The sequence below is a fragment of the Mastomys coucha genome, unplaced genomic scaffold (genome assembly GCF_008632895.1).
Source record: "Mastomys coucha isolate ucsf_1 unplaced genomic scaffold, UCSF_Mcou_1 pScaffold8, whole genome shotgun sequence".
NCBI classification, from domain to species: Eukaryota; Metazoa; Chordata; class Mammalia; order Rodentia; family Muridae; genus Mastomys; species Mastomys coucha.
In genome coordinates this window covers 70,181,576-70,197,758 of record NW_022196914.1, presented here as the reverse complement: position 1 = coordinate 70,197,758, position 16,183 = coordinate 70,181,576, and the positions used below count along the sequence as shown (strand labels likewise).

The 16,183-nt window shown below is 39.2% G+C and overlaps 1 protein-coding gene across 9 annotated transcripts in view; it reads right to left on the bottom strand.

The window, feature by feature from the left end:
* The window catches only part of Pde4d (phosphodiesterase 4D), a 1,511,116-nt gene that overhangs the window by 162,684 nt on the left and 1,332,249 nt on the right, over window positions 1–16,183 (bottom strand). For all 9 annotated transcript variants that reach the window (XM_031359970.1, XM_031359969.1, XM_031359971.1 and 6 more), the window contains one exon: window positions 14,311–14,360. In XM_031359970.1, the coding sequence (XP_031215830.1) occupies window positions 14,311–14,360 (50 nt within the window). The remainder of the gene's footprint in view (window positions 1–14,310; window positions 14,361–16,183) is intronic.

Here is a 16,183-nt window from a genome sequence, read left to right as displayed (position 1 = left end):
AGCCCAAAGTGTGTACATAATAAGCGACTCTTCTACTGTTGAACCATTTCCCCATCCATCAATCTTTTTTAATGATATAGGCAAAGAAGTCCTTTATAGACGATTTGCTCTTACGGATCTCTGTGGATGATGGATACAGTGAAAGCAGAGGTTTGGGATGACAGAAGCCATTGGGATGATCACCTTACAGTTCCTGCCATCTTTCAGGGTTCAAGGATAAACAACGTACTTCTTAAAGGTTTTCAGTCTGAAGAATTATACATTATGAGTCTTACCCAGGGATTATGACTACACTTGTAAGTTCAGCACTTGTAAGACTGAGGTAGGAGGATTACCATGAGTTCTAGGCCAGCCTGGGCTATATAGTGAGCACCAGGATAATATGGCTATAGAGAGAGATCCTGTCTCAAAACAGTCATGAGGCTTGGTTTTCTACAATGTTTTATGTGTGGAACACTTTCTCTTAAATGAAGTGCAGGTCATCTGGTCACTGAGGTAAACCAGTATTATACTTGATACTGGAATCCAGAACTCTACCCGTTTTTATCCTACATGTATTAGCAAGGATTGCAAGGTTTAACAGTCTCAAAAGTATTTTACATCTAGTCATCGGAATCATACCATCAAGAGTCACTACACAGGTATGTTCCATAACTATCTTTCTAATATTCCTACGATCTGGCCTGTTTCCCTGGACACCGATTCTACCTTTAAGCTAGTCCCTCTGCTTTGTCTTCCTTTATCTCTGAATTTTTCTTTTGTTTTGCTTTGTTTTTTAAATCTTAGGGAGGTTACTAGTCAACAGACAAGTATGTGGACCCCCAGTGACCACTAATGGCATTTACAAAGGAAGGAACTTCTTTGATGCCAGACATAGAGTACCTGTGTACTTCTCTAAAAACTGTTCCAGTTTCCTGAGCATAGCCTCTGTTGGTACAAAGCATAATATCCTCCATTTTTTGTGTCCCCTTCCCTTTAGTTAACTATTTCCAAGCCCTTTGCCAGATCTTCTGTCTTTGGCTTCAGCTAGATCTTCTGTATTTGGCTTCAGATCACCAATGTGAAGGTTGTTACTTTTCTTGGGTGCCATTTGATGTTTATATACAAACACAACTGGTGGGTGGTGGTGGCTCTCCTAGCTTTCTCAAGAGAGTCTGTCACATGCCCAAGCCAGCTCTTCTTTGAAGGCTGGATGAGAGAGGATCAGACTTTGGTTTGCACAAAGGATTTTTAAACCTGCAGGTGTGACTGCCCAAAGTAACAACAGTACTTTGAACTTTTGCAAAGCCTTTCATCCGGTGATTCCAAAACATTTTCCCTTATTAAATCCTTAAGAAGTTGATAGATAAAATAACCCAAGATACATAGATGGAGGTCTACCTTATGAGGTTTACTGATGTGTTTCAAGCTTCTACTCAAGTGGAGAAAAGGAGCACCCTATACTATATTGTTTGTGCAGACACAGCACATGTCTCATCTATGATATTTTATTTTCTAAAACTCCAAGAAAAGCCAGACAGTTTAGTTTTTAGTCTTACTGAATTCTATAGTGATTGTTTTATATACATTTATTTAGGTCCAGAACTTAGGTTTTTTTTTCTTTCTTTTAATTTAACCAAGCATTAACTTCTACTTCTTGTTCTTATGTAAAGAAAATCAGAGAAAATAATAAAAATGGAGTCTGGCTCATATGGGTGTGTGCATGTGTGCATAGATATGTGTACCTGTGAGAGAGAGCAGGAGTAGATGTCTAGTCTTCTTCATTCTCTACCTTGGGTTTTAGTTTGCTTCATTTCATTGTGTTTTGTTTTCAAGATAGGGTTACTCTGTGCAGATATGGCTGTCCTGACATCTGCTTTGTGGACCAGGCTGTCCTAGCCTGGTCCATAAACTCTGCCTCCCAAGTGCTGGGATTAAAGGCATGTGTAACCACGACCAGCTCCACTCTGCTGTCTTGAGACAGAGTCTCTTGCTAAGTCTGGAGCTTATCAGTGTGGGTAGACTGCCTGCCTCACAAACCCTAGGGATCATCTTGTCTCTACCTTCTCCATGCTAGGATTATAGTCATGGACCACAATGCATAGCCTTTACCTGGCTGCTGGGGATCCAGACGCAGGTCTTTGTGCTGACGTGGAAAGTACTTTGCTTATGGATCCATCACATCCCTGTCTGGAGTTGATTTTTTTTTTTTTTTAATGAGCAATGCATCATACAAAACTGTTGAGTTCTTCTGAGATTCTTAGCATTCAAACATCTAGCTTTGTATTCTATTTCACAAACAAACAAATGTGTACTCTGTCTCCTTCTGGCTTCTTCTTATGAGCTAGGAATATGTATAACTAATATTCAGAGTAAGAAGTGAAGTACACTCTCATATCGTAAGATAAATAGTTATGAGTGAAATGTGCCTGAGGAATGTTTACCTAACACTGGTTCTTGTTTTGCTCCTTCCTATTATATTAGCTAAAAAAAAACCAAAACAAAACAAAACAAAAAAAACCCAACTTTTATTTTCCCCCCATTTCACCAGTTTCTTTGATGTCTTGTTTTGTCCACTTGCTGCTCTGATTGTGAATGTCCATCTACACCATTTAAAATGTTATATAAATACAATCCGAACAAAATACACAGCACTTTCACATTGTTTCAAAGTCAAACATGTTCCTGAGGGATCTGATTCGTGGCAGATGGGGAACCAAACCTTCCATGGGGGAGGGCTGTTAATGAGTCTTAATTGCTTGCACATGAAAATGGAGTGACTAAGATTGTGTGCACAATTAGGAATTTAAACATGTAGAAAGAACTGGCCAAAGAAACAAGCATCTTTCTTTTTTCTCTCTCTCTTTCTTTCTTTCTTTCTCCCTTTCTTTCTTTCTTTCTTTCTTTCTTTCTTTCTTTCTTTCTTTCTTTCTTTTTTTTTTTTTTTTTTTTTTTGTAGGCTTGGCTATGGCCATTCACTTAGGAACCCAGGCAACAAGGGGAATGACTTAAGAGAAACAAAGCCCTTGTCTTCAATTCACCTTTTCCTAGGTTGGCTTTCCATTTCTTCTGGATTTCAACTGAAGAATTGTCCTAGCATGTTCAAAGGTGACATATTCATTACTGTTTGTTACTCTTCTTTGGTCCTCCTGATATGAGTTCCTTCAATGCTTGCTTGGCATTCCAGGATACACTGCTCTGACCCTCAAATTATGGATGAGAAACAATGGCTAGCAACAAAATTTCCCCCAAAGTCAAATGGTTAGCAGAGGCACAACTAGGATTCACCGAAAGTCATTTGCTGAAGGTAATGACCCATCTTAACATCTCTTCTAACCAGACCATTGGTACTATGGTGTAATGATGCATGTGGCTACAATAGACCTAAAAATTTCTGGGGACAGTCTGGTTACTGTTAAGTGTGATGAAGAGAAGTATGACTGTTTCCAGGTATGGGGAATTGCTGTGCTTAGAGTGTGGGAACTCCAGACAAGGATGAAGGCTGAGATGATGGACAGACACAGGGTGGGACTTGCATGGCTTTGTTGGGGTGAGAACTGTGTGGGCAAACTGGAAGCATACAGTGAGAAGTCAGTAACAGGAGCTCTATAGAAGCTGCTGTGAGTACGTCCAATTCCTTCCAGCCTGCTGTTGGACACTATGCTTCATGACGACTGACTTTTTAGGTAGGTAAGATATGTAGTATTCTACAGTGAGCTTCTATTTGTCAAACAGATTGAAATCCATCCCATCCCACCAATGGACCAGGATACTTTTTTCTAGATAATGTAGCTTGGATCTTGAATAGCCCTAGAAGGCCATATGATATATTTGGTCCATATCTAGACTCCATTAAAGATGGGGCTTAGTTGAAGGGAGGCTTAGTTATCACAGAGGCTATCCCCAAAGGGATATGAGATTCTCCTTGCTGTCTCCCATAGTTGGATATGATGAACTCAGGAGACCTCCTCTTCTGTGTGTTCCCATCATCATATACCATGATGCTATAGGATCAAAGTTATAGAGTTAACTACCATAGGATAAAAATCTCTGAAACTGAGTAAAAACAAAAATTGTTTGTTTTTACTTTTTTTTTGTTACAGTTTTTGTTTTTACTTTTAAAGTGATTATCTCATGTATTTTATCTCAGAGATGGAAATTTGATATACTGGACAACCTCAAATGGTCCTTCTGATTCTTTCTTTGTGGGAAACTTATACTTGCCTGAATGTACATGAGGCTGCTACTAAGAGCTCTTAGCTCTTAAATGTGTGCCAGTATGTGGATATTCATGTCCAGAAACTCATGAAATGAACCTACAAATGAACTTTAAAACCTTACTCATATCCCAGGATTCCCTTAAATGGTATTCTTGGAAAATGAACGGTGTTGTGAATAACCATAATTCCCTCTCTATTATCTTGTATCCCTTATTAAAGATTTAAATAAGAACAACTTATTAAACAACCACCCACTTAGATTGCTATTGAGCAAAGACTGTAGGAATGCACACTATTTCTTGCTTTGGTTCCTATATTTGAAAGTAAACAAAGAGCACAGGCCATAATAGTCTGAATTCAACTATAAAGCATCAGTAAATGTAGTGAGGGCAAGGGCTAGGGATCAGTTCTAAAGCACTTGATCAACAGGTTCAGGGCTCTGTTTTTGAGTTCCAACACTGAAGGAAAAGAAGGAAGGAAGGAAGGGAGGGAGGAAGGAAAGAAGGAAGGAAGGAAAGAAATATAGTTTTGTTACTATATAGACAATTGGGAAGGAAGGAAATATAGGTTTTTTTGTTTTTTGTTTTTGTTTTTGTTTTTTTCAGTTTTGGCTTTTCAAGACAGGGTTTCTCCATGTAGCCCTAGCTGTCCTGGAATTCACTCTGTAGACCAGGCTGGCCTCGAACTCAGAAACCCACCTACCTCTGCCTTCCAAGTACTGGGATTAAAGGTGTGTGCCACCACTGCCTGGCTCTAGTTCTTTCTCTATATAGGCAATTTTGCCAGATAACAGCAAGTTATCAGCCAACGATGTCATACTATAGTGAGCTCTGTGACCAAGCCTCTTCTACCTCCTTTCTTGGCTACTTTGAAACCATTCCTTCTTTTTATTGTCCCCACACTTCTCTTTCAGGCTCCCCAGCTTCCTATATCATTATCCCAACCTATTTCTACTCTTCCAGCTTAGTAGCCCTGTAGGCAGGGCTTTATCTCCTAGAAAAGCCTTTACCCTGCTCCAATTTGTCCTCCCCTCCTGATTTCATTTGCTCACATATCCATTCATGTATATAAGCTTTCTTTTCATGTTTTCAACTTTACTTAATGTTTTCTGTCATTCTGTAGAAAGGGCACATTTTGGCTTTTTATATTCCCCAAAACTCTAAGGCCCGGGAGAGATACTTCGTGCTTTGGTGAATTCTCAGGGCTTAAATAGTCCTGCCCAGACCAGGGACTGAATGAATAAAACCACAAACCCAGGAAGACAGAAATGACAGTTTCCACATGATAATTCGGGGTGAAATATGTAAATAACAGAGATGGGCTTGTGAGAAGGTAGCTGCCTTAAACAGCCGTGCTTTCCCACCCATGACAATGCAGTGGACTGGAAACGCTTCCCATGAGCTGCCCATGCTATAACACGAACTACAGAAATAAAGACAGATTGAAAGAGTACTGGATGCTTGGGTACCCTTGGTGTAAGGGTACTTGAGGGATGGAGAGCTGGGGAGATGTCTGGAAATGTGGTAGCCGAGAGAACAATGAAGGTCTCTGTAGAAGCTATTGAGGAGAAAAATGATGTAGATTTCCTGACCTCGACCCTGATGAGTGGAGAAGATGTTCTTTCAAAGGCTTAAAGATGAATGGTTCTGAAAGCTGGAAGCAAGACAGCCCAAGGTACTACTGCTCCAGGACTTTTCAAAAACGCTCATGTATATTTTAATTCCTTAGCCCACTTTCTTATTAATAAAGATGGAATTGTAATGTTGTCGACCTCTTTACATTGCTACACTGTTGTTTTGCTTTTGTTTCATTTGAGACAGGGCCTTACTCTGTGGCCTGGAAGTCACTATGTATACCAGGTATCTTTGAACTCACAGAGACCCACCTGCCTCTGCCTCCTGAGTATAGGAATTCAATCACATAAATATAATGTTTAATTGGAAAATGTTAACATTTCTTAATGTCAGTATTAATTATGTATTCTTAATAGATATTAAAGCAATTCTTGAGATAGAATGGTAGAGCACTGTGAATGAACTGTCCCTCTATTGAGAGCTAAGTGACTCAGGGTAACGTTTAAACAGTATGACTTGGGAAATTAGCTCCAGAGGAACTTTAAGTCTTTTGTCTCACACAATCTTTGCATTTCCCAGTATGCCTAGAAAAGTTCTTAATTTTCAAATGGGTGGGAAACACTTAGAGCATGAAAGGAGTGGCTGAGGAATGCAGCTTTTGTTATTCTTTTCCTTTGGATTTTTGAAAAGGAGACTTGGTACAGTGTTTATGGAGACAAAAAAGAATACAGTTACTAAACATAATATTTCCCAAACTCACTCCTACCTCAGATAAAACCATGTACAGGACGACACTCCATTCTTTCTTCAAACTGGAGCAAGCTGGGCTAATTAAAACCTTGTATATATTTTGAGAGATATCAGAAATGACGACCCTGAGGATGACGAATATGATGACGAACTTGTCAGATAATAATGTCAACTTGTATCTCTGACCCCCTAGCCCTTCATACACATTATCTAGTGTATAGATTCCACAGTCATATGTGTGTGGGTGGGTGGAGGGGGTGCCACTCTATACATTTTCCAAAAAGACAAGAATTGGCAACTATTTACCAACAACTAATATAGTGATAACACTGTACCTGGGCAGTATTCCCACCTACTTTATTTAATATCCTCCTATCCTGTGTTTGGAGCATCAAGTGTTCTATCTGCGACTTTTTGTTGGTCAGAAGATTCTGAACCCAGTCTCAAGGATTTGGTTCAGAAGTTCCCAACAATTAGTTGTGGTGAATTCCTTGCAGTAGGCCCATAGGAGAATTTTGACTCTTATTTGTAACACCATGATACAATGAGAAGTAGGCATTGGTAACATATAGGGTTTCTAGCTACATACTAGCTTTCTTCCTCAATTGAAAAAGAGCATAGTCTTGCAATAGGATCAATAACCAGCAGAGGGCTTCCATCCACAGGAAATAGTATGGAAAAATACAGATAATGCTTGTTGGTAGCATTCTGATAGTGAGCACAAGAGGCAGTGTCACAGAGTCTCTGATAACAGCTTGCTCTACTCTAGTCCTTACACATTTTGCTAGGCAAGGCGAGGCTGGAGAAACAGTGAACTTTGTCATTAGATTATGTGTTGTGGAGTTCTATCTGTGCCTAGCAGTCTCTCATTAATATCCAACAATACCTTCAACGATATAAATGTGTATAAAATGCTGTTTAGAATAAAATAATTTTTCTAAACTTTTCTTTGTCACATAAATTGTTAAACAACAAACAAACAAACAAACAAACAAACCTTTCCTAATGAGAATTTCAATGTTATTTAATGTTTAGGATGCTTCAAAACTTCTACATACTTACAATGTTTCTTTCTGTGTGACTTCATTCTTTCAAACAGCTTTCTCTCTTGCCCACATAGTCAATCTCTGAACACAGCTATGATCTTATTCTAGCCTTTCTGTTTCCCACCCACCACCACAGGACATTAAGGGACATTATCATGTACATGGCCCACCCTGTTTCCAGCTGTCACTCTCAAGTACATTATCTTGTATGTTACCATATTGTAAACTGATTGATATCCCTAAGTTTGACCTTCAGAACCATACAAACATCTAAGAAAAAATTGATAGCATTGGGGTTGGGGTTTCAGTCCAGTGGTAAAGTAAAGCATATGGCCAGCTTGCAGAAGGCTCTGGTTTCAATCCCAGCGACATGAGACTAACTAAAGAACTCCCTGATGATTTTCTATGGTACCTACAATGAAACCAATGCTGCTTCTATGGAGCTCCAATAAGGTTGTGCTGATCTATCTATCTTTGCAGCCACCTGCTTAGTGGCTAACACTCTTTGAACTGTCCTTTTCTGTTCCCTATTACCTGGTCATGCTTCCATGTCTCACTCTTGTTGGTTTCTGGTTTCAGGTAATCTCTCCCTAACCCCCCAAGGAGAACAGCATATTCTTTTCTGTTCTGTTGTTGTCATTTCTTTGTCTTTTTTTAGGACAAAAGTCTCACTGGTCTGGAACTCACCCCATGTAGACGAAGTTGTCTTCAACCTCCTTGGAGATCTGCCTGCCTCCTTCTGAGTGCAGCAATGAAAGCCAGCCCCAGTCACCATATGCATTAGAAGTGCTAATGATCAGGCCCAGAGGCTCCTGTGTGCTGATTGCCACCCCTCCCCCAAAGCATAGCCTTCACCCGGTGCCCAGAGTTACCCAGGTAGACCTGTCTGCATCTCAGTCTTAACCTTTGTGCTTTTTTCCCTCTTGGTTTGCGAGTTCTTTGAAACTAGCAGTTATGTTTTACTGTGTTTCCTGTGATTCACAAGGGCTAGAGAGTGAAAAATGACCATTGACCAGATGAACAATACCAACGTATAATGAATATATTCTGGACATGAAGCATTATGTTCATCACTAACTTAAGCTCAGAACTTAAGGGCTGCACTTGACCTTTGGCTTTGCCAATGAAATGAATCTGAAGCAGCATCTGGTTCTTTCAACTAAAGTTATAACAAAGTATCCAAATCAGACTCAGGCTAATCACAATTGAGTTGATTATGGCATGCCATTTGTCTTTGCTGTTGTAACTCCAAGTACAAGCACAACTTCTACCAATTCCTGGTGAAAAAGTCATATAGTGTGTGTGTGTGTGTGTGTGTGTGTGTGTGTGTGTATGTGTTTATAACTCAATTGTCCAAATAAAAGCCTGAGACAGCTTTTCTAACAGTTCAGCTAAGAAAAGAGTCATACATACATGTAGTCAGAGAAATCTCATTTTCATTAGGAGTCTTTTTATTAGGGAGGTGAGGTTTATAAGTGTTAGCTTAAAAAAAAATCAGAATACCTAGGCATTATTATATATATCAAATATAAAAGCAAAGGCCTCCAAACAACCTGTATGTAATCACGAGCATGTGTAAGCTTTATTAAATTTTCATTAAAGTTATTAAGAATAAGGCATCAGCAACATTTTCAGGCACACCAGAAAGAGCCCATTGAGCACTCCTTCTCTGGAGTGATGGGTCCCTCGGCATTAGATTTTCTCTTACTACAGGAAAATTTAAAAGGTGATACAATAAAGCTAGCAATGAGAGGGGCAGGGTTTCTCTAATGATGGCTCACTCTCCTGCGGTCCTTACACACTATGCGGTTCTCGGGACTCATGAAGCTCTTATATGTGGATCTCATTTCTTGAAGGAAGACCCACCCCATATATATTATTTTAAATGTATGTGAATATGTAATATAGTATATTTTATGAATAATATATTCTACTCTTTTTATCACACACATGTATGGGACACACAGACTAAAAAAAGACCTAAATAATTGCTAGGATCATTACTATCACAAAAAAAAACAAAAAACAAAAAACTTGGTTCCTTTTCTTTAATAAGCTGAAAGTGCTTCAACAAGCAGCCCACATCCTAAGAGAAACCATTGTCCTCTTAAATACCTTGGTTGGTTGTGTTAACAACTTATCAAGTGGACCTTTAGTTTTTGCTTTGTGCTTCAGAACGATGACGATGACGGGGGAAGATTAAGTTTCTTCTTGCTGTGTTTTGACTAACTAGTATTTGGATCCTTCACGTTTTAATCCTCTGCTTCCTGATTGACAGAATTCTATTCAGAGTAAACATTCTTTTCTTGATGGGATCAAGAATATCCAGGTTAAAATAATTCAAAGTGGAATGGTCAGTGTTTTTTCTGGACCAGAACTATGTGTACATTGCTTTCTGCTTGTCACTTTTTGATATAAGACCTTAGAGACAAAAGCAAAAGCCCATTGTTTTACACTGGCTGTCCCTCTACCTCTAGGTTCACTACTAGATGTTATTCAAATAGCTCTAACTATTGAGTACATTTCCAGTGAGAAACTGGGCCAAGATATTTTGTGATTTTTTTTAAGTCCATAATAGTCTAAAGCTACCTGTTACTCAGAAATTAACAGTCTTTTATATTCCCTGTGGTTTCTTGTAAGCATACATTTCTTTAAATTACCTATTCTAGTGTTTGTTTGTTTGTTTGGCTTTTTTATGGTTGGGGGTCAGGGTTTAGGACTTGGGCTCAGAGCAGGGATGGGGATTTATTCCCAGTTCAGCAACAAAGTAGTGTTTTCTCTCAGCAGCCTTGGCTTTTCTCACGTTTACAATAAAGACATCTAAATAGATTTTCTTTGAGGTTTATTCCTGCATGAAAATTCTCAGTTGAATATGATTACATAAAGAGGATGTAAATAGCAAAATTAAGGAACCTAGTACAAGTGATATTGAGAATGACAAGGTTCTGAAAGATGGCTGCAGATACGTTTCTTAACCTTGTTTTAAAATGAAAGGCATGCTCAAAAGTACTTTCTGTCCTCTCCTCATGACTTGGTCCCCACAGTTAGAGCTTGGGCATTTTTGCCTCTCTGCTGCCCTCTACTGGCCCGACATCCTCTTTGCTTAGGGTACAAGTAACTGGCTCTGGACCTAGGTTGGTCAGTCTACTCTAAGAAATAGAGGAAGCATTGAAAATGTGTGGACGTTAGCACATGGATCAAAGGCATCACAGAGATGTATGAAGTGAGAAAGGACAGAAGACCATCGCAGTCCTCTGTAACCTCCACTCTCCCAGGCCAAAGCAGGGGTTAGGAACAAATGACAAGCGTGGGACAGGACTGACTACCCAACTGAATATCTGGTGAGCCACTTAGGACCTGCAGACCCGACTTTACTCTTTCTATAACTTATCTGTTTGCATTCTTGCAATGGTTCTGAATGCCAGGTACCCATATCTCTGTTCTCTAGTTAGAAAATAAAGCTAAAGAGATTGGGGGTTCACACTTGCAGTTTTATCTAAAAGTGTCATCCCCACTCGCTTTACAACAAAACAAAACAAACAAATAAATAAAAACCTCTTTCCACCCCTCCCAGAACTTCAGCAGAAGGGTAGATTGGTTCTAACATTAGATATATGAGCCCTGAGGGACATGCCATCTTTTCTGGGTATCTCAAATCTCAGACAATCAAGTATCAAGTCTCAACACCAGTATCACCATTATTCTTGTTAGTAGCTTTTAGATTCTACCCATGTACTTGCTTTTCTAGATTACTGAGAAAAGAGAAATTTCCCTGCCCATGTTCCTACCTTGGATGGCAAAGCTTGGGAAGTAAACATGACTCCATTTGCCAGTGAGAGTGTGTGTGTGTGTGTGTGTGTGTGTTGTGGTCTGTAACAGCTCAGCTGCTCTAAGCAGTTAATGACAGCTAATTAGTTTACCATTCTAGATAAGTCACAGGTCAAAAACTAGTAGGAGATACAATTGAGGCCTTCTTCACCATAATTGCCTAATTCCAGCAGATAATGATTTCCTCTCAGGAGCACCAGTGTTATGTAAAAACTGCAGAGACAACCCAGGGACTGTTTTACTTGTTACGACCAGTTCTGTGACCTTGAGTGAATCTACTTTCTCTTGAGTTGGTTTGGGCACCATCATAAAGGTGTAGGGCAGGGAGGTGCACTGACCATGGAGAAACCAAGATTGCTTGTTGGTTACAAGTCATTCCAACCATACCCTACATTGCTTTTGGGGGAAGATGGTTGCTCTGCTTACAAGGTAGGTGCACGTACCCTCAAGGCAAAGACATCAGAAAAGAAAAGAACATTGCCTTCTCCTCTCACCTCAACTATTATGCCTATTATGCACAGAGGTGGGGGAGGGTAGCACCTTGCTGGAGGGCTGCGCTGAGTGTCTGAGCAAGGTCCTTGGATTCCATGGAGTTGTGCTTACTAGGAACGCCTTGCATGTGCTCACAAAATATGCTCTCAGCATCCTCAGGAAGTAGCATAGAAAAGAGGGACCCATTCTATACTTCCATCTTTGTTTGGCCCAGTTATACTGAATCAGTTATACTGAGTTTCTAAACAAATCAAAACAGCAAGAACAGCAAAGAAAAAAACCACCACCACCACCAACAACAACAACAACAAACCAACAATTTGTTCCTTGGAGAATTAACTTTAGTGGGTAGGAACTTCTACTCTTCTTCGTTTGATGAAGATCAAGACCCAAACTGGTGAACTGTATACATACTAAATCAGTACATTGTGACATCATCATAAGCAGATGAAACAGAGAGAACCAGTAAAGAGAGAACCAATAAATAATAGTTATTAAAACGTTCATGAAAGAAAGGAACATTAACTATTTCAGAATCATCTGCGATGTGGTGAATATAGATAGAGCCAGCCAGTACATTGGTCAAGACATAGAGCTAATTTTCCACAAAGTATATTCACTGAAAATCATATAAGGGCCTCCTCCTCCCTGTCTTCTCCTCCTCCTCCCCTCTCTTCTCCTCTTCAGATTATGGATTGGGGTTTAAAGAAGATACTTGAGCCGAAAAATTGGTCTAAGTTGGAGAATGTGCTAATTTTCTTCTGGTAATAATTTTAGAAATCATGGGTTTTCTTTTCCAGGCAATTATTTTAATGAATCAATTGAGGTTTCAAGAAACAATTAAATGAGCTCAATTTGGTCGCAAGTTCAGCAAAATGAGATCATCCTTCTGGATTTGGTTCAGTTGAGGTCAAGTTTCCTATCTAAAGTGGACTAATAGGATAAGGATAATTTTCTTTTTATGTCTTTACTTCCTTTGTATTGTTTCCCTCCCCCCCAATATCTGTGGGTACTTTTCCTGTGTGTGTGTGTATGTATGCGTTAGCATAAACATGCATGTGTGTGTAGATATTTATGCATGTGGAGACCAGATGTTTGGTATCTCTGTTAACCATTCTCCATCTGATAGTTTTAGATAGGGTCTCTCACTGGGACCCTGGGCTTCCTGACTGTGCTAGGCTGGCTGGCCAGTAAGCCCTAATAGCACCCTATTTTACTGCCCTAGCACTGGGATTATAGTTGTCCCATGCCATGTTCAGAGTTTTAGGCAAATACTAGAGTCATTCTGTTTGTATGACAAGCACTTTATGAACTAAGCCATTTCTTGGGTCCTGGGTCTAGTTCTAAATGAATATATACACTTGTTCTTAGCTCTCTAAGTTCTATTGACAACTAATGGAAGAGTAATAATTTTCTTTCTAACATTAAACTAGACATTGATTAATCAGGAATGCATCATTTTATATTTTTAAGCATGTTTAAAATTTTCTGTGTTGGTATGTTGCTGTATATGTACCATGGCATACATGTGGAGGTCAGAAGTCAACTTATGAGAGTTGGTTCTATTTCCACCAAATGGGTACTGGGGGTTTGAACTCAGGTTTAGGCTTAGAAACAATCACCTGCTGTTTTTACCTGATGAACCTTATTGCCAGCCCAATTCTTCTTTTTTGGGGTTTTGTTGTTTAATTTTGAGACAGTTCTCACTTTGATGCTTGAGATAACTTCAAACTTTCTATGTAGTAGCCCAAGCTGGTCTTGAACTTGTAATCCTTCTCCATTAGTCCTCCATGTATGAGGGTTGTAAACATGAGCCAGTAATGTTTGGCTTTGCCAATGCACATTAACTAAGCTATGTTGCCTTCAGACAATATAGAGAAGGCTAACACAACAACAAAGAAAACATTGTATGAGCAATGAATCTCACCAGATACAAGTGTCTACAATGATACTAAACCAAGTCCAAGCACAAAGTCACCTCTGTAAAAACATGGTACACTAGGAAATGTTTCCCAAGGAGTAGCAGAAATGCAAATCACACAAGACAGTGTTTCTCAACCTGTGGATGGCGATCCCTTTGAAGGTTGAATGGCCCTTTCAGAGGACCACCTTTGACCACTGGTAAACACAAATATTTATATCATGATTCATAACAGTAGCAAAAATTGCAGTTAGGAAGCAGCAATGAAAACAATGTTATGGTTGGGGGTCACTACCACATGAGGGACTGTATTAAAGGGTTACATCATTAGGAGGGTTGAGAGCCACTGTGTGAGATCAATGACAACGAAGAAACAGAAAGGGAGAACTTCATTTCTTTAAAGCTTTAGAACTATAGCATAACTTGGGTGTTAAGAACAGGGCACAGGGCTAAGGCTTCATAAACAGACAGGAGACAAGAAGCTCCTGCAGGTCTCTTACCTGTGATGGTGGCTTTGTTGATGGATGGTTGGTTGCACATGGGTGATCTTCTAGCAAAGAAAGAAAACACAAAGTAGTAAATGTGTGGTACTTTTCAACTTCAGTATCCTAAGTTGCTTTGCCATTCTAATCTAAAGAATTATTTTAAAGCTGTGACATAAGCCTCATGAAGTCATTCAGATTAGCCAGTAAAGTTCTTAGATGCCCCCTCACTGTAGCTCAAACTACAGACGGAAAATGGAGAAAAAGGAAAGAAAAAAGTCAATTTAAATCTCACTGGAACACTGGGAGAGTATGGTTGGACACTGGAAAAGTGAGGGACACTGGTTTAAACAGACAAACTTCACAGGCATGTTCCCAGAGAGGGCATTCTTATTGTCTGGCTGTGTTCAACTCAGTTAGGGTATGTGGAATAAAATAGATGTTCTAAATGTGAAAATTTGCTCAATATATAATAGTTTTCCCTGGTGCAGTATTAGAAACTGATTTCTAGCGCATAGTCTCGTGATTTTTTTGCACATTGCCAGGAGTGAATGATTCCTTCTAAACTGCGGTGTAAATAGAGACAGAATATAGATGTTTTTCCTTTCTGCTTTGTTCATTGAGAAATATCTCTGGCACATTTGTCAGAGGAGTCTATTAATAGATTGCCTAAACAGATGCCTTAGAAACTGTAGTGCCCTATAAAACCATTGTACTTGAAGAGATGCCATTTGGTATTCTTCACTGCTTTCCAGTTGTTTGACAGCTCCCACAAGATGATTGTAAACACCCTTAGCAAAATGCCTGCTGTACCACTAACCTGTATCCCGTATTAAGGCCAACACAATGAGTATAGTATTCATTTGGTCAGTGCTAGATAAATTAAATTGAAAAGAAAAATCATTTAAGACAACTATTAAATGATTTAGAAATAGAACTTTTTAAGGTTTTTGCCTATACCTGGCAGTCTTCAAAGGACAGAAGTCTTTAAAAATCCTTCAAGAAACTCATTGAGTTGCAAGATGTCTGCAAAACACCCAAGGTCTTTTTGGTGTGTGTAAATGCTCATGCACACACATGCTTTTTCTAGTGGTTAGCTCTTACTAAGGGTTTACTGTGGGCCAGATCCTGTGCTGTATACTTTAAATCTCACTTAATCCTTATGACAAGCTTCAAGGCAGGTGAGATGATTGTGTGTGTATGTGTGTGTGTGTGTGTGTGTGTGTGTGTGTTGCTAATGAAGAAAGCAGTAAGTTTTGAGAAGTTGAATGTTCTAGGGTATCATACACTGTGCTTTGCTGTCTGACTATTAGGAGTGTGTGTGTGTGTGTGTGTGTGTGTGTGTGTGTGTGTGTGTGTGTGTGTGAGAGAGAGAGAGAGAGAGAGAGAGAGAGAGATGTGGTTAGCCCTTTTGCATTTATCCTGCTAAAAAGATATGTCCTACTTGAGCTGCAGGACACCTGCAGAAAGCCACTTGAACATTGTGTCTGCTTTGATGGCTCCACTCAGCCTCACGACTGCACCACTATGCTTAAGTTTATTGTTGCATGTTCTGCATTTAAATTTTGTATATGTCTGAAAATGTACCAAAATTTATGTCTGAATTATTTTATATTTTTATTGTAAAACAGAAAGTGGAAATGAGAGCTTAATAAATGCTTCATTAAACACAAGTTGTTTTAGATGGCTGTTCTGGTCTAGGTAGCATGGTTCTGTTCTTGGTGAAGGTTTATTATATACACATGACAGAACATGTTTAGGGTGGCATTGTTGTAGTCTAGAGTTTATTCAAATAACTTATATATTGATAAGAATTTTCAGTCCTTGTTCTGTAAAAATTTTAAAAAAGTAGTCCCTTGGTATAGTATTAGCAAATGAAGAAGTTATACTT